The 19,950-nt window shown below is 40.4% G+C and overlaps 1 protein-coding gene across 5 annotated transcripts in view; it reads right to left on the reverse strand.

Annotated features, from left to right (window-relative positions):
* mettl14 (methyltransferase 14, N6-adenosine-methyltransferase subun) overlaps positions 1-19,950 on the reverse strand; it is a 52,642-nt gene that overhangs the window by 25,430 nt on the left and 7,262 nt on the right. Inside the window, exons 1-6 of one of the 5 annotated variants that reach the window (XM_055640656.1) lie at positions 18,437-18,525; positions 16,880-16,952; positions 14,629-14,643; positions 13,965-14,052; positions 12,719-12,796; positions 584-671 (exon numbers count right to left, since the gene is read on the reverse strand). In XM_055640656.1, the coding sequence (XP_055496631.1) occupies positions 584-671; positions 12,719-12,796; positions 13,965-14,052; positions 14,629-14,643; positions 16,880-16,902 (292 nt within the window). In that variant the 5' untranslated portion in view covers positions 16,903-16,952; positions 18,437-18,525. Of the gene's footprint in view, positions 1-583; positions 672-12,718; positions 12,797-13,964; positions 14,053-14,628; positions 14,644-16,277; positions 16,342-16,879; positions 16,953-18,436; positions 18,526-19,950 lie in introns of those variants that run through there. The other 4 variants (XM_055640666.1, XM_055640639.1, XM_055640675.1 and 1 more) reach the window with 4 other exon arrangements.

Here is a 19,950-nt window from a genome sequence, read left to right on the forward strand (position 1 = left end):
CTCTATATTGCCGCCCATATCTTTCGTTTCCCTTTCCCCTGACTCTCAGTCTGAGGAAGGGTCTCGACCCAAAAAGCCACCTATTCCTTTTCTCCAGAGATGCCGTCTGACCTGCTGAGTTACTCCAGCTTCATGTCTATCTGCTATTTATGCGGCAATCAGTTCAGGATTGTGCTTGTTGAATGCAACCCATCCCCCCCCGTTTACATTTCATGCAAGTACCCCCCCCCCCGTTTACATTTCATGCAAGTACCCACAGCATTGAAAGCATTTTCTTTAATCTCACACTGACAAGCACACATACACCACAACAGACACAGTCTACTTTACTGCAAATTATGAAATTATATGAACTAAAAAGATTTTACTCTATCATTCTAACACAAGAAAATTATGGTATAAATCTCAATAAATATCAGGATCATCTGTATAAACCTGGCAAAAGTCACTGCCATGAAAATATTCAAATCGAATACAACTTTTGAATAATTTTACATCAATGAAACTTTCAGATAGCATCAATTCATCAGAGATATATCTGGGATAAAGTTTCAAGGACTCACTGATGATTGCTTTAACTTACCTACATCACGAATGAAGTTTTGGGGGCGATGACCAGTGTCTACAAAATGCTGGCAGTAGTCATTGTGTGGATTTAAGCTCTGTGTACCCTGGAGGAAAATTGAATGCATTAAGCAGGTTTAAAGACAACACATTGTTATGGACGTGTACTTCAGTTATGGACAATGTAGCATTCAAGTTAAAATTTCAGAATTATTTACAGAAAATCAGGAAATGACGTAGTCTAGATGAAACCAACATTTTTATCTTAACTACAGACATTTCGACTAGGATTTTAAAAATCAGCATTAAGGATAACATGCCAAAGTATACCCAGAACTCTGCCTTGTTCGATTTATTATATATAATTAAAAAATGTAGATGCTAACTATTGGTCTATTTCTGACTTTGAAATTGAAATAATTATTTAAATCCGTAACATTTTCCTGGAAGTATTTAAAAATAAATCTGTAACTAGATTGCAAGGAATTTTCAACAAAATTACACTCAGCACAAAAGTTACACATCTGTGATTCATGAGGTAAAGTGTATTAGGTCCATAAAATCATATTAACATTCAATGACAAATAATACATCTATATTTTTGTCTAACAAAATAGACAAACTTTCAGTCAGCATACTGTGGCACAAATTTCACAAAAGAAATTGCAATGGTATTCAGAATTAATCCTGCTTGAAAACCTCTACCTTCATAATTTGTTAGTCCTTCCATTTAAACTGATACCACCAGGGGGGCGCTGACAAATGCAGCCACGCCAACAGTGTCTGTCTTTTCCTTTTTTGGGGATATTTTTAGTGTGTTTTAAAAGTTTGTTTTATTGTTCTCTGGTTTGTTTTATGTGGTGGGTGGGGGTGGGGGTCGGGGTCAACTCCCCATACCCCTCGATTCCACTAGCCCTAAGAGCTCTATCAACTTTTTTTTCCAATCTCTTACCTTGCCGGAGATGAGATTGTTTTCCGGATTGTGTTTCTGGTCGCTCTGCGGCCTAACATCGTGGAGCTGGATGCCTTGCTCAGTACAGACTTTGAGCCCCACCGCGGGGCGTGGACTTACCATCTGAGCTGATTCCTTGCCTGGGATTGACGTGCATTTCACCATCGGGAGCTCACAGTCTCGGGTTGAGACCATCGATGTCGGGAGCTCCAACTACGGAGAAGGTTTGACCAGCCCCGACCTGGGGTCCGATCGCTCGGCGCGGGGGAGCTGAGATCCCCCCGATGAGGGAGCTTGATCCCCCCGAAGCAGAGGGCCCGAAAGCCGACAGCTACAGGAGTCAAGATCGTCCCGTCAACAGAAGGCTCGAGGCCCCCGACCGTGGGAGGACAAATAAGGGAAGAGATTGAACTTTTTTCACCTTCCATCACAGTGAGGAATGTGGAGGAGTCACTGTGGTGGATGTTTCTGTCAAAATGTATTTTGTGTGTTCTGTTGCTTTTTATTAGTATGACTGTGTGGCAAATCAAATTCCTCGTATGATGCAAAACATACTTGGCTAATAAAGTAAGCATGAGTATGAGTACTTAGGCTCCCTGTTCATTGACAGTTGTGTAACAGCAAGTGCATAACCTTTCCCTGGAAGCTATATTCTGGGGTAAGTAGTTGAAGGGAACACAGCAGCTAATGGTGCGAAAGTTCAAACTATGGAATAAGGCAAACAGACAATTTTGCAAATCAGAATGTTACCACTGATCTAAGGCTTACATTATAATGCTTTAAAACTCTTACGGCTTAAAAAGCATTTCAAGAGTCAAGAGAGTTTATTGTCATGTGTCCCAGATACGACAATGAAATTCTTGCTTCAAAGGTATCAAAGGTATTTTATTGGTCACATTCACATACACCTAGGTGTAGTGAAATGCTCCTTGCCATTTTGCAGCACATAAAGGAATACAGACATAACATTAATAAGAGTTTTAAACATAAAGAACATCCCCCCACAATTGTTCCCATTATGAGGGAAGGCACAAAGTCCAGTCCCCAACCCCAGTTCACCCATAGTCGGGCCTATTGAGGTTGCCTCTACGGAGGCCCGATGTTCCAGGCCGTTCTCGCCGGGTGATGTTGCTCCGGCGTTGGGAGAGTCCTCTCAGCGGCCTGGGAACCCTGGAACGGCCGCTTCCGTACTGGAGACCGCGGCTTCCAAAGACAACAAGGCCGCGCCGGTTGGAGCTCCACCATTAGCGATCTCATCTAGAGATCCCAGGCTCCCGATGTAAAGTCAGTGCCGCCGCCCGCTCCACAGTCCCACAGCTCCGCGATGTTTTCCTCAGCGATCTTCAGCACGGCGACCCAGGCAAGGCATCACCCGCTCCGCGATAGCGCTCCAGCGCTGTGCCGCCAATGAAGCCGAGGTTCTCGGCGGTCCCCGACAGGAAACGCCACTCCAGGCCCGCTGGTAGGCCGCGAGGACGGGTCGAAGCTGCAGCCCGGAGAAAAGCTGCCTCTCCGACCAGGTAGGGACCCTGAAAGGTAGTTTCCCCCTTCCCCCCCCCCCCCCCCCCCACATAAAAAAGTCTAGACCTCCAAACAAAACACTTAACTAACTAAAATAAAAAATAAAAAGATGAAAAGACAGACAGCTGCTGGCTGGGCAGCCGTGCACAGGACAGCGCCCCCAGCTTGTGCTTGCTGAGAACAAAAGAGTATTGTAAGCATAAATACAGAACAGTTCAGTATGTCTACATAGCTTAGACAGGGCTCGAAATACGCGGTTGCCATTGACCACTCAAAGCGCCACCGGACAACCTAAAGACAGAGTCATTTTGCCCGGCTTGGCAACCAGATACTGGTTTGTACCGAAGATAGACACAAAATACTGGAGTAACTCCGCGGGTCAGGCAGCATCTCTCGTGACATTTTGTGTCGGCGGTGACGGCTGTATTGCGTAGGAAAGATACTAGGTGCGGGGTGAGGAAGGGTCGGAGCGAATGACAGGCCCCGAACAGCGGCTCCATCTCCTCCTGCCCGCCCTGATAGCAGCCGCAGCTTGCAAATCCGTTAATGGAGCTTTTAAAACAAACCCTCACGCATGCGGAGGCCTCTCCCTCCCTCCCTTCTCCCGGCCTTGGCGTGCGTTAGCGGATTTGCAAGCAGCGGCCGCTATCAGGGCGGGCGGGGGGGCGGGAGGAGGAGGTGATGGAGCCGCTATCACGGCCGCTGGTGCCGCTGTGCGGGACCTGTCATTTGCTCCGACCCTTCTGAAGCAGCTGCACCAAAGATACTATAACTATGGGATCTTTGAGCTGCACCGCTCGGCCCCGCACCTTGCTGTTGGCTGGCGGAGGAGGGAGGCAGTGGCGGGGAGTTCCCAACGGCCAAGACAGCAGGGCGATGTTGTCCGAGGAGCGCTGACCCTCCTTCCTCCATACCTCGCCCCCCTTCTCTATCTCTCTCTCTCTCTATCTTGTATGCCCCTCCACCCTCCCCCCCCTCCCCCTATCATGGGGCTCCTCCTCTCCATCCTGCATTGATACCCATTCCCACCTCTGTTCAGTCCTCACTGACATCTCCAGTGCTCCCCACCCCATCTCCCCCCCCCCCAATCTATTCATCCTGCGCTGATCACCCTCTCCACCTTGCATTGACTCTCCTGCCACCCCCCCCCCCAAATGTCCTGACCCCCCCCCCCCCCCATCCCATTCATCCTGCGCTGATCTCCGCCCTCCTTCCATCCCTGATCTCCGCCCTCCCCCATCCATCCTGTACTGATCCTCCCATTCAAGAAGAATGGGGGGGAACAGTCTGAAGATGGGTCTCAACCAGAAACGTTGCCTATTTCCTTCGCTCCATAGATGCTGCCTCGCCCGCTGAGTTTCTCCAGCACTTTTGTCTACCACCATCCATCCCATACTGAACCCTCCCTTTCAACACCACTGACATCCCCCGTGCTCTCCCCTCACACTTTTACCTACTCCAACCAACACGTACTAATTCACCTGCCTCAATCGACCCATTCTGCACCGACTGCCTTCTAACCCCCCCCCCGCCATCTATCCACCCCACACTGATTCACACACACACCCCTCCCTGACCCTATCGTCCTGGAAATGTCTTCAGAACGAACATTGACTATGTTTGATAATGGAATGCAATCAAATGTGTTCCAATTCTCAATTTTATTATTTGTTTTAATCCATAAAGATGGATTAATTAAATTGTGAACACGTGAAACATGAAAACCGCAGTGTTAGATTGTCACTGCTGCCGTTGACATGTTATTACAGAATTCGTTTTAACGGAAAATCAATGCTCTTAATATGGAATATCAGCACTGTAGTTATTTAATGAGCAACATTCACAACTATACGTACGCATATATGTTACCATTGTCCAGGATTTATTGACACAGGTTGATCATACGCTGAATAATCCAATCACATTTTTGTTTGGAAGTGGAAAGGACTAATAGAAATTGTATTAATTGCAATGTGTAAAAAGAGTTGAGATAATTTTGCTGCATGTCATTGTGGGATATATCATGTCTTGATTGGTGAAAATGTTTAGTTTGTGACTTTATTTGAAGCAGAAATAATATGTGAATGCTTCATTGAGTATAATTCCGACTGGTAACTACGCACTTCGTCCGAGCACATTATCGCACGCGTCATGCAAGCCATCTCAAATGACCACCGAAATAGGCAAGCTAACAAGCTGCCAAGGTTGCCCGGCTGGCAACAGTGAAAAAAAGTTAAGCGAGGGCCCTGTTAGACTATATATATATATATATATATATACACACACACACACACATATATCTATATTACTAAATCTCTGTTCTTGACCGCTTTTGGCCTTCTGTGCTGCGATTTCCGAGAGAACGCCGCCATCTACGGCCGTCATTTTTGGCCACCTTGCTCAGAGCCCCCCTCCGCCGCATGTGTGCCGAGGATTTTTCCCGTTGATGAAAAATGACAGAGATATTAATGTTTTACACAATTCCCCATTCTCTCTGCTGCCCCTGCTGGAGGGAGGGGGAGGGACTATAAAACCAGGAATGATAGTTTGGAAACAGGCTCTTCTGCCCAATTTGCCTACACCGGCCACCATGTCCCAGTTACACTAGACCCACCTGCTTACGTTTGGTTCATATCCCTCCAAACCTATCCATGTACCTGTCTGTTTCTTAAAGAGGACTAGCCTCAACTACCTCCTCTCACAGTTTGTTCCATACACCCACAACCCTTTGTGTGAAAAAACTACCCCTCAGATTCCTATTAAATATTTTCCCCTTCACCTTAAACATATGCCCTCTGGTCCTCGATTCACCTGCTCTGTGCAATAGACTCTGTGCATGTACCCGAGCTATTCCTTTCATGATTTTATACACCTCTATAAGATCACTCCTCATCCTCCTGCCTTCTAGGGATTAAGAGTCCTAGCCTACTCAACCTCTCTCTATAGGTCAGACCCTCTAGTCCTGGCAACATCCTCGTAAATCATCTCTGTACCCTTTCCAGCTTGACAACATCTTTCCTAAACATGGTGCCCAGAACGGAACACAATACTCTAAATGCAGTCTCACCAATGTCTTATACAGCTGTAACATGACCTTCCAACTTCAATACTCTGATTGAAGGCCAATGTACAAAAAGCCTCTTTGACCACCTTTTCTACCTGTGACTTGACCTTCAATGAACCATGCACCTGCACTCCTAGATCCCTCTGCTCTACAACACTCCCCAGAGCCCTACCATTCATTGTGTAGGTCCTGCTAATGGTAGACTTCCCAAAATGAAATACCTCATATTTATTTATCTGTAATAAATTCCATCAACCATTCCTTAGCCCAGCTGGCCCATCGATCAAGATCCTGCTGCAATTTTTCACAGCCATCTTCACAATCTGCAAAACCACCCACTTTTGTATCATCAGCAAACTTGCTAATCTTGCCATGTATGTTCTAATCTAAATAATTGATGTCGATGACAAATAGCAGCAGGGCCAGAACCGAACCCCGAGGCACACCACTAATCACAGGCCTCCAGTCTGAGAAGCACCCTTCCACCGTCTCCCTCTTTGTACTTCCATGAAGCCAACTTTCTATCCATTCAGATATCTCTCCTTGGATTCCATGCGATCTAATCTCCAGTCTACAAAAGTTGTATTTTTAAGCAGCATTTCCTCATATGCAACAATGAACAACAGCAAATGCTCATTATTAAAGAAAGGGAGCAGGGGTAAAGTAGCACCTGTGGGGAGTCCCAATTTCAAAAACGCAAAGCAGATGTTAAAACAACTATGGCGTAGACCTTTAGTGGAGGAGCAGATACCGAGTTGAGGACTGAACTGATATCACTGATGCCAAGAGGCAACTCATTTCCTTGATCTTTGAAGACTATTCTGCTAACACTGGCTATATTTTTTCAACATATCCCAAATGAAGATGAGTGTCAAGTACTGGAATGAGAAGCAGGTTGAAACAAGTTTCTGTCTTACTAATATAGATGACAGAACCAAAGACCTGGAATCTTTCAGAGAGTATGTTAAATGACCTCTAATTGTACCTGTACACTGTCAGGGTGCTATTATCTGCACCGTGGTTTGACAGGAAATCTCTTTAATTTCTTGGTCAGAGGATTGACACATCAAAGAGCCACCAAGTCGACGATGAAAGTAAACTGTCCAATGCAAAGTTGCTTTAGAAATTTGCAAATAAAAAGCTAGAGCTCAAATAGAGGAAATATTCAAACTCACCACCTTATTTAGCAATGTTACAAAATTTTGAGATTTAAAAAATAAAGTCTGTAATTTATCCCATCAGATAAAGCATAAAAATAAGTTTAATTTGACACCTAATTCACTTTAATATCTCAAGTATTTAAAAAGTTATGGCCATTTTCATACTCGGAAATTAGCATCTTGTTCCCTATTGATTTTCTATGGACATAACAAAAAAGCTGTGATCGCGTGCTGTCAAAAGGCCATAACCTTCTTAAAAATTAAGAGAACTGAATGAAATTTTCAGTTATCGTAGATTGAACCATTCTGAAACAAACATGAAATAATCTAACTTGGATGACCTGAAATTAAAGCATATAATTAGTTAGTTACCCAAGTGTAGCAAATTTCAAACTTCAATTACTAGATCTAAACATCTATCCATTTCTTAATAAATGATTAACGTTTTTAAATAGACTGTGTCCAAATAATATTCATGAATAATTCACAATAAAACATGATTTTAAAATCTCATTTACATTAATTTATAGGCCAAATGGAAGGAATTTAGTGTTCAATTGCTGCAAATTAAAGTCAATTTAAATCGGCTTTTCAGTGGGTTCCTGTGAACGCGCTGGTTTAGAACGTTCACATTGCGCTGGATTTGTGTCCTCAAATGCCCAGAAAAATACTGCGGGATATAAAGAGCCCAAAATGAGCTACTCGCTATAGAAAACTTTATATACAGGGTTCTTAAGAAGCCCCTTTTAATGTAAAAATAAGGTACATACCTTTAATTGTTTGCTTTATAAAACCCTGGGGCTGCGAGAGGTCGCGGGTTTAGAGAGTGATTTTTAAACTACTATAACTATTATACAAGGCCATAAAAACGAATAATACCTTTTGCGACGGGGTCTTTCAGCGATTTTTCGTTAATGATTTACTAGGCTGAACATTTTCGATTGCAACAGCCTAGTAAAAATCACGTTTTAAACCCGCCCCCTCTAAACAGCGCCAAAATCGCGTACAAGGGGTGGGGCAGATTCTCAGACACGCTTCAGGTAAGCTTTGTAACATACCTACCTTATTTGCAATCTCAGTCCAATTCCTCAATTCTCAGCATCACGAGATGTTGTGCGCTTTTAGATGGCATTTAAGATGCTGGCGGTGCTGGCTCGAAGGGCCTACTCCTGCACCTATTGTCTAAGGTACTTTTAGAGACACAAATATGGAGGGAATTGAGGCTTGGGCTTGTGCAGGTACAAATATGGGCCTGTGCAGGTCCATGTGAGGCAATTGGCCGGCACAGATAATGAGTCAGTGTTTCTGCGCTGTGTCTAAAAGTCACTAATCAATATCATGTTAAAACTGAAGAGACTATAAAAGTCTTATTGGATGAGCAACTAAAAAATTTCCTTTTATGTCCTAGTATGGCTCAAACTGTCTCGATGAACCTAATGCATTTGAAATGGCTTCGTATGTAATGTAGGGAATGCTGTAATTAAGAACAGGAGGCAGCCACAAACAGCAATGCAACAACAGCTAGTTTTTAATCCTGGTTTTTGCTGTCTAGGTTGCCACGGGATTATCTGCATTTTTTTCTACAAAATAATGTTATTAGAAGGCCACTGTTTAACATCTTGTCCAAAAGACAATACGGAAAAAAATCCAAGACAAATAGGTACAGTATAAGAGATTTCAATGAATGCTGCCTATGAAAAGACTCCATATGTACTGTGTAATCTATCAATCTCTGGAGGCTCACCGATCAAATAATTGCTCGCAGCTGAACCAATTTATAGGTAATCTTACAGCCCAAGATGACGATAATGCAGAGCCTGCCTTAACTAACATTAATTGAAATAATTGAAAAATTTTGCCATTTCACAGAAAGTTCTTGAGCAAGTCTCTGTTGTACGGTTATTTTGAAATCACAGCTCGGATTGATGGGATCAATAGGCAGTAATCCAGTAACGTTAACTTTAATTGATCATGTCTGCAGGCAGGAACTAATGTCACTACCTCACCTGGAGATAACATTGCTTTTCAAATACTTCACGTTAACAAAATCTGAACAAAGTGCAAAACTTCAAGGTCTATCTGTATCCTCAGATGTTGTAGTCAAATTTATTCTCTTTTGTTTTGAATTGCTGGTTTATACCAAAAATAATGCTGAAGTAACTCAGCGGGTCAGGCAGATTACCAGTAAATGGTAGATTAGCTAAGATCTTGGTGAACGGTGGAACAGTCTTAGGGGGTGAATCATCTACCTATACTCCTGTTCATCTTCATGTGGATATACTTAAATAATCCATTGTCCAATATTGCAAAATTCACATTTTGAAATTTTAATTCTCAAAACAAATTTTAATATATTCCATGCAGTTAACAATAAACTTAATTGTTTTGTTTATACTGAATTTGTACATAAATGGCAGTGCTACTCAGCACCAGTACCAGTTTCGATCCTGACCTCGGGTGCTATCTACGTGGAGTTTGCTCGTTCTTCCTGTGACCCCATGGGTTCCTCCGGGTGCTCCGGTTTCCTCCCACATCTTACAAACGTGTGGGTTTATAGGTTTTTCCTCCCACATCCCAAAGATGTGCGGGTTTGTTGTTTAACTGGCTTCTGTAAATTGCCTCTCGTGTGTAGGATGTGAAAGTGATAACATGGACAATGAAAAGAGCAGTTCAGTTATCAAAAATATCACAAACCCTCTTGCTGGACCCTCTGCAGCCTGCACTTCATCCTCCAGCACCTAGACTGCCAGGGGACCTACGCAAGGATTTTGTTTGTTGATTTTAGCTCTGCATTCAACACCATTGTGTCAGAGCTACCACACTCCAAACTCTCCAAGTTGACTGTGTCTGAACCCCTTTGTCAGTGCATCACCAACTTCCTGACAGACAGGAAGCAGCATGATAGGCTGGGAAACCACATCTCGGACCCACAGACCATAGGAGAACCACAAGGCTGCACACTCTCTCCTCTCCATTACTCTCTTTCTACACCAACAACTGCACCTCCACAGACTCCTGTCAAGCTTAAGTTTGCGGACGACACAACCCTGATTGAACTGATCCAGGATGGGGAGGAATCTGCCTGCAGACAAGAAGTGACACCGCTGGCGTCCTGGTGCCTACGTAACAGCTTGGAGCTCAATGCTCTTAAGACAGTGGAACTGATTGTAGACTTTAGGAGAGCTCCCCCTCCCTCCCCCCACTCACCATCAACAACACCACAGTCACATCTGTGGCGTCTTTTAAGTTCCTGGGAACCATCATCTCCAGGAACCTTAAATGGGGGGCCTGCATCGACTCCAGTCAAAAAGGCCCAAAAGAGGATGTACTTCCTGCGGCAGCTGAGGAAACACAATTGGCCACAGGCAATGATGGTTCAATTCTATGCTGCCAGGGTAGAGTCTGTCCTCACCTTCTCCATCATGGTCTGGTTTGGCTCAACCACCAAGCATGACATCCGGAGGCTTCAGTGAATCGTCTGATCAGCTGAGAAAGTTGTTAGCTGCAACCTTCCCCCCCCATTGATGAATTGTACACTGCAAGGGCCAAGAAGCGAGTGGGTAAGGTCATCTCTGACCCCTCTCACCCTGGCCACAAACTCTTTGAAGCACTTCCCTCTGGAAGGCCACTCCGGACTGTCAAAGCCGCCACAGCCAAACATAAAAACAGCTTTTTCCACGAGCAGTGGCTCTACTCAATAACCAAAGGTCTGTAGCCTTCATTTCCTCTGATATTCTATTTCATTCATATGTTTAAACAATAATGTCTTATTATTAATGTGGCGGCAGAGCGCTGGAGCGCTATCGCGATGCCTTGTTATTATTGTTATGCCTTGCCCGGGCCGCCGCGCTGGAACTCCGGTGAGCTGAGACCGCCGAGAAAAACATCGTGGAGCTGCGGGTCTGTGGAGCGGCCAGCCGCGGGCGGCGGCACTGACTTTAACATCAGGAGCCTGGGATATCTTGCCGAGATCGCCAGTGGTGGAGCTCCATCCAGCGCGGCCTTGTTCGCTTCGGAAGCCGTGATCTCCAGTAAGGAAGTGGCCATTCCAGGTGTCCCAAGCCGTTGAGAGGATTCTCCCGACACCGGAGCACCATCACCCGGTGAGAACGGCCTGGAACATCGAGCCTCCGTAAAGGCGACTGTGGATGCCTCAATAGGCCCGACTATGGGTGGACATGGGATGGCGACTGGACTTTGTGCCTTCCCTCATAATGGGAACCATTGTGGGGGGATTTTTTTTATGTTTAAATCTCTTAATTATTGTTATGTCTGTATTCTTTCTTTTATGTGCTGCATTGGCAAGGAGCATTTCACTTCACCTATGGTGTATGTGACTAATAAATAACCTTTGAAACATCAATTGTCTATGTTAAACTTGATTTCATGGTTTCACCCACTCATCTATATCTAGTTACCATGTCCTAAGATCTTCGTACAAGGTTGCAATTTCAAGTCCCAGTGGCAAGACTTGAGCACTTGCAACAAACCAACACTCTAATATAATATTGACGGAGGGCTACTCTGTTGGGGACCAGTATTTCCGATCAGCTGTTAAGCAGAGATGTAGACTGGTTTTGCAGATGCTCAAAATATCTTTAATTTCTATTTTCTGGCAGAAGACTACAAAATAATAGGAAACCGGGCTAAGAACATGCTAATCTTCAAATATTACATTAAAAAAATGCCCCCCAAGCGTAAAACAACTGGGACAGGGAAGTTTTGAAGAACAATGTAAATGGCAAGTTTATTTTCTAAATGAAACATCCAAGTAAACTTTTGGGTAAATCCCAATATCTTCTCTTTTGGTTAAGTGCCATTATAGTCTGATTGTATTCCTATGGATAATCATGGGATGTTATACTCAAAGGTAAAATGCAAATTCAATTGGAGGTAATAATGCTTGATAAATATGTTTATTTAACCAGGTATTTAAACTTTAATTCCCAAAGGCTTTAAACACTCCAATTTGTGATACCTGGCATTTGCTTTTGTGCTCCAACATGCTTATTATTTTATTGCATGGTGCTTGCAACTACTGATGAAATAAGCCTGTTTTTACTTTGTTTAAAATGAAAAATGCCAATTCAACAGGAATGTTTCGTTACTATCATTTCCATGTTTACAATAAATATTTCACACTATATTTGAACTTCGTATCTTTATGGTGATCGGATCACCCCAGGTGCTGCTTGTAATAATAATGTACATGGAATTATAATATTTTATCATTGACATGTGTTTATATCTTTTTTGGGGAGGTACAGTAAATGGTTGGCTTGCACAGTCCACATTTTGATATTTTATAGTTAAAGCGCTCTTCAATGTTATTGAAGTAATATCACAAAACATTAAGTTTCTTATTGTCATAGAAGTTCAAAAGTGCATCCTGCTAATTTAATGACTTGAAGCTAGTATACTTTTGTCACGTCCAATATTTTAAAATCATGTATTTACCTTTAGAAAGGTGCTGGAATCTTTGTATATTTCCTCATTGTATTGCATTTCTGTTTCCTCCTCTTCCACAACTTCATCCTATCAACAGAGTAAATATTTGTGAACACTAAAATAGATCTATGATTCTACAGTAGCTTCCTTTGAGTACAGAACATATTCAATTTTACACATTTAGAACGGCCATTTTAGAACATCTTTTCAACATATAGTAAAATATTTTTAAAAAAATTAGTTTAAAATATCAAGTTCCTGTCCCTTTAAGCATATTTTATGTCAATGTTATGGGGATGGGCTTCCCAGGTCAGCTTATGGTATTAATTTCAGAGGCAGAGTACACAGAATAAACATAGTTCCAATGACCATGGATGAATTTACCCAGGAGCCAAGACAAGTTGATACATTTGCAGGATATAATTATGGAATCAATGATATAACTAAGCACACCAAGTATAACATTCTATGCCTATGAAAATCATTACTTAGGCTGGAGTTAAAGTTGTGTTAATATCCTACTTTACAAACAATATTGTGATTTTAGGAAGGTTAAATAATGTCCAAAATGATACGTGGGTAATGGACTATAATTATGACAAATAAACTTTCTGAAGCAAGGATCAAGAAGTTGCAATCAGAACTTATCAAAGTCCCCACAAACAATAATTCCCAGTTATCATTCCCTCCTTCCCCTCCCCAGCTCTCCCACAGCCTCTTATCTCCGCATCTTCCTTTCTTTTTCCCTCCACCCCCCTCAACATCAGTCTGAAGAAGGGTCTCGACGCAAAACGTCGCCTATTCCTTTGCTCCATAAATGCTGCCTCACCTGCTGAGTTTCTCCAGCATTTTTCTTCAATTTTTCCAGCATCTGCAGTACTTTCTTAAACATTCCCAGTTATATAGTACTTTCCCGCCCCATCACTATTTCCCAGATGTCACATTTCTTTCATCTTTTTTCTTTCCACCATCCAGATATCTAAACAGTCTTTCCCAGTGAATTAGCGATTCATATGCAGTTTCTACTCCAATAAACGGAATTATTTTCAGCTTGATATTAATTTACAGATCTTGGTGATGAACACACTGCGATGAACACCACAAGCCAATTACATATTATTTTTTTGGAAACTATTTCGAAATTCGAATCATTATTCATAAAATGTGATGTGCAAGACAAAGGAAATTGGGAACACATATATCAATATTAATCTTTAGGATAAATAAACCCAGAAGCATTGCATGTCATAATTACTTTGTATTCTTCAAATTCTTCTTCACTGGCTTCCCCTTCTTCTGGAAGCCTGCGCTTTGTAATTGAGGCTGATGTGTCATAAGTTGCCCTAGAGGCATTAAACAAAATATGTGTGTTAAGAAAGGCATTAGTTCCTAAGAAATACCATAAATGTAAGAATATTTCTCTTACATGCACATGCAAAATATACTGCAGGAATAATATGCAAACAACCCAACATTATTCTGGCTATCTCCAAATGTTGCAAAGAATTATCATTCTCACCCCTTCCATTCCATGAATTAATTTACACAAAGTACATCAAATACTATTGCATTCTGTACATCAAAGATGCTGGCAGAGCAAAATAATTGGCGACCATAAATTATGAAGTTTACACTACTGGTTACAAATGGAGCTTTAATATGGAATGAAAACTTGAAACAAATAGAAGAAGGAATTACAAGATGGGTTGGAGTCTCATAATGTTTCATTTTGATTGAAATGCAAATAACCTTTATTTTATAAATGCTATAATTCAAAAGATCAGATTGTTGAACTATAAATTCTCTGAAATTGATTGTGTAATGTTAGCACATAACACCAGAGGAGGAATGTACCAATATTAAAGCTGCATTCTCCATCAAAACTTGGAGAAATATTTTTTTCTTTGAAAAGTACTCACCAGAATAGTCTGCTCCTTTAAAAAAAAGGAAACAAAAATGCATCATCATCTAGAATCGTTGTGTTTTGATTAAATTGGACTTTACTCACTAAAACTTTCATCTTAGAAGATTCATCGATGTTTGCTTCCAAATTGCCCCATTTGTTCAGTTTTGCATATTTTTGATGCATAATAACTAACGTAGGGCAACAGGAAACAAATCACAATCCAAATTTTTAATGAAGTGATTAAGCATTTTATGTATACAAAAAGCAGATGGTGACAGAACTGTACTGAATTGTACCAAAGAATCAGAAATCGATAAACTGTTTTAACTGTGTTCAATGCAATAGGTTCATGGTTACATATTGATATGGAATGTTAAGGAATTTTTAGAAAAGTGCAATCCCTCTAGAACTGTAAGTGGTGGAATGTATTTTACCTGATGCATTAGTTTTAAATGCCAAGAGTTCTCATGAAAATTCAAAATGGAACAAACAAAAATCAGAAACTACTTCAAGGCAATGCTAATTTTTTGACACTCTGAAGTCATATATATTAAGAACATTATATTTTCCTATTGTTTGCACAAACCAATGTTCTAACTGGACTAGTTGTACCCTAATCCCAAACTCAAAAGGTACTTATGACACCTGAAAAATGCTTTTATGTTGTTGTGGTTTTATGCCAATTAGAAGAGTTCTTGGATTGAAATGAACATATTTCACATGAGATCGGTATTAATAACACTACACATTCAAGTTGTCTGTTCTAACTATTGCCAATGGGTAAAGGTTTATTTTTCTAACCCTCTGTGACATTCAATACCTTTATAAAGCATTCCTTATCTGGTGTTAATCATACTGTATAGCTGTAGAACCTCAGCTATGTATAATTAATCAAGAACAACAAGGAAAGATTATTCAAGATTGCTTTTCCTAAACTATACCTGGAAAGTGCCCTTTCACCTTTCCTCCTCACTTTGTGCACTGCCTTAGGTACAAATTTAATACCAGCTTGACAAAACTTGATCTTTCCTTATAAAAGCAGCAAGTTATTTTTATCATTAAGTGAATCACTGTTGTACTAAAATTTGGTTTCACTGATCTCCTCACACAGCTTTTCCAGATTCAAACATTGCATAACATTCAAAAGTTAAAATATTCAAATTAATGCATATCTGCAGCCTCAATGAAACCCAAAGAGGAAACACTATATCAGACATTTTGCTTTTTAATATTGAGGCATAAAAACAATGCTAACCACAAGCCACATCCATATGTTTGTACAGGAAATGTGTACAACTATCCATAAAACAGCTTTAAATGTAACCAAGGTCAAGTGGTCTTCATAGTTACTAAGGATATTTAAAATGGAATATTTAAAATAGCTTGACTATAATCTGCTTGGGGAATTTGAATCCAACACCGAGCTAAACATCAAAAAATGTTCCAGTATAGTTATATGGGTGAGGATAGAGGAGAGATCAGTACTGATTAAAACAGACTTTTTTAATATAACTCCTCTAACAGGAGTGTATTTGGCAATAATCACTCAAAGAATCAAGTAGTTATTTTAGTTTTGGCAGGATTTGCTAACATTGTTATAAAACTGTTAATTACTTCAGTGCAGCTCATTCCCATCAGCTCTTTTCATCAAACAGTGCTTACCAGCTTCATGATATATGCAATTTTGATCTATACCTTTTCTTCACTCTGTTCAATCTCAATGCATCTAAAAACAGATAGTTCGCAATTATAAAAATACTCATCTATGCTACAAATGAGCAATATTCCAAAACCGTGTTACTTCAAGAATTAAAGGCCATCAGCTCAGTTTAGCTTGTTATTTTTCTTGGTCAATCTACTTTCCAAACCAATTCCTTCTGTGCTGGGTAGGAACAAGATTTCTTAATGAAATAATTTTTAACACAATCAATCATTAGATCAAGAGGTACATTTACAAATAATAGTGTACATCTGCTTTACTATGAATAAGAAAATACTTTCTTTCACTTGTTCAATAAAGCCCTTAAGCCGTGTGGAGAAAAATCTTCCAAGAAGATTTTAAAGACTCACTTTCATGCTGGACTAGTCTCAACTCTGTTACGTGAAAAATAATTATAACAGAACTCCCCATAATTCAACCTCAAATTGTTAGTCTTACTAATTACATGGCTGTTCTACCATGCAAAATACAAAAAAATGGATGCATAAACTTCTGTATATATTATGTGCAGTACCATTCTTAATCACAGGAGGAAACATAGTACCCTATTTTGTTCAAGCGAACCATGACCGACCGCACACATCTATCCACAGCACAATTCAATAGAGGCTGGGTTGCTGCAATAGAAAGAGTAATTTTACTGTGTCATCACATAGCACTAGAGTTGAGAATATTATAATCAACTCCAACTATTATAACCACAATGTTACTCAATTGTCAATGATCAAAATAAAACCTTGCACTTTATATAATGAAATGGCTCAGCTGCAGAGATTGTGAAAGTACAAAGTACCTATTTGCAACCTCTGCAGTTGCACAACGAATAAACAGAAGTGATTTGATAAAAGTCAGTTTCTTCCATTAAAAATATTTGATTTAACAATTAAAATTCCTAAGTTAGTCACTGTAAAAATAAAATTCTGCTCAAAAGCAATCCTTTAAATACCTGGCTCAGATTTTATAACTCTGAAGTACAAATATCAAGCAGATTTCAATAAATAGGTATAGAAACAAGTATTTCAAACCACAACATATTACAAGGGTGCACTGACGGCATTTTCTTGATCGATCTGGTTCTTGAAATTGATGACTCAATTTAACTTGATTTTATGTTGGAGTATAATTTTTATACAGATACTGAAATTATAAATTATTCAAAATAGCAGTGAACTTCAGATTCTTTCCTCAGTTGACAATGCCTCTTTAGCATCAATAAAACACGGGCATTTGCTCTTTGGATTGTTGTAATATTTGTTGAACATTCAAATTTAAATGCAAAACAAGGCAGATAATGCCTGATTCTGCAGCATCTGCATGTTTTGTAAAATTGCTCAGAAGTAACAAGTGCAAACATGAAAATGAGATTCAGTGATATTAATCTACAAATTTTGTTTTTTTAATCAAAAGTGAAATTGAAGACTACTATATGAAGTTATAAAGTTAGTATCACCTTGTTGACAAATAATATCCAAGCATAGGCACTTGTACAAACTGCATATTGTTTCTTTCCAAATACAAAATAAAAATTCTACAGCATACCAAATTGGTCTTCGAAAGTTGAAATGAGCATAATTGAATTTAATAAATAACACGTTGTTGTACTGTGGGACGTAAACACATAGAATTTTTCATTTGTATAGTTGTAGATTCCAAGCCTGGGGTTTATGGAAAAGCAAATGCACATGCTGCAAAGAAGGATGTATTAACTTACATTTCTGAAGAGCAACTTCTGCCAACAACTTCAAAGTTGTTCACCAATTTTGCAAGTAAATTGCATAAAAAATATGGGCTTCAAGTAGAGATATCTAAGAGCCAGGGAATGCTACCCGCAAACGGAAATGATTCCCTTTTCATCTTTGTTAAAGAATATTGCCGAAGATATGCAAGATTGCACTATGTAAAGAAGTCAGATCTCTTTTGAACATCAACTTAAGAATGCTGTTCTATGCAGCTTTATGTTCCCTGAACAAAGTTTATTGAGTTTATTGCTCGCTATACAGATCGAACTGCAGTTATTGGCAATCTAAATTTAACATCTATAAACTGTTCTCTTAAATACTTTATCTAGGAAGATTCAGAAAACAAATGCCTTCATACTAACCTGCAAGTTTCCCTTGTTTCAGCAATCTCCCTCTGTTCTTCCTTGCTGTTTAGAACTGCTCCAATATTATCTGCATTTTCAGCTCCTAGCTAAGGAAACAAAGCAACTTTATTAGTTAAGCTACACAAAAGGGATCATTCTTTAGTAAGGTAAAGAAGAGGTATTCGTAAAGAAAAGTGAAGAAAATAATATTTTTTAGAAAGATTAGAGTATAATAAAATTGTATCTGATTTAATGCCTTTAGCAATAATGTAAGTGAGAGTGGGAACAGGAGATTAGGGCAGATTAATATGGCTGAGCTGCTGGAGCAGAGCAGGGGTCAGGTTATTGGATCATTGGGATCTGAGGCAGAGAAATCTGCTAGAAATTACTTTGAAGGGTGGCTACTTCGAAGGGTGGCAGATGAGGAGGTTGACACAAATGCAATAAACCGTCATAGTAGTGCACCATGAGGGGAGGGGTGGGAGGGAATGGTGTTCATTATTGCCGATTGACTCCTATAACTTATTTGACACTCTTTTGTCTCCTTTGCACCTAACCTTTATCACCATCTCCACCCATCTGCCAATATGCCCTCCCCATCTTTAACCACCAATGACATGACAGTCTTTGCTCCAACCCCACCTCCCTATTTTAGCTTTTTCTCCCTACACCAGTCTGAAGGGTCCCAACTGAAAACATCATTTATCCAATATCTCCATCGATGCTGCCTGACCCATTAAGTTGCTCCACTTTGTTTTTTTGCTCATGATTTCAGCAGCTGCCATCTATTTGGTCCTCAATAAACATGACAGGCATGGAGTAAGGGAAAACTAATGGTTTATCCTGTTGATTACAATACAGAAGGCCTAACATGTAACACTGATCAATTCCAAGCATGGATGGTTATGTGGGACTATTACAACTAGTTATTACAGAAACATGGCTGAGGGAAAGACTGTACTGGCATCCCAACATTCAGAGGTACAAACACTACAGCAGGGATATAGGTGGAGGTGAGAGAGGAGGGGAAGTTGCACTTTTGGGAAGGAAAATCAGAGTGGTTTAATGAGGATATCCTTGGGGATCGTCCAGTTAACCTAATTGCGTGGAATTGAGAAATAAGGGGGTGATCACTTCAATGGAATTATATTTATAGGCCCTCAGTAATCATCAGGAGGAAATATGTGTGGAAATAGCAGGAGATCTACATGAATAATCTAAATTATGATCTAAAGTATTATCTAAATGATGTCAAGTTGGGAATATTTTCTAAATGCTGTCAAGTTGGGAAAAGGGGAAGTACAATGGGATCTGGGGGTCCTTGTTCATCAGTCAATGAAAGTAAGCATGCAGGTACAGCAGGCAGTGAAGAAAGCGAATGCATGGTGGCCTTTATAAGAAGAGGAGTTGAGTAAAGGAGCCAAGAGATCCTTCTGCAGTTGTACAGGGCCCTAGTGAGACCACACCTGGAGTATTGTGTGCAGATTTGGTCCCCTAATTTGATGAAGGACATCATTGCTATTGAGGGAGTG

The sequence above is a fragment of the Leucoraja erinacea genome, chromosome 1, assembly GCF_028641065.1.
Source record: "Leucoraja erinacea ecotype New England chromosome 1, Leri_hhj_1, whole genome shotgun sequence".
NCBI lineage: Eukaryota > Metazoa > Chordata > Chondrichthyes > Rajiformes > Rajidae > Leucoraja > Leucoraja erinaceus.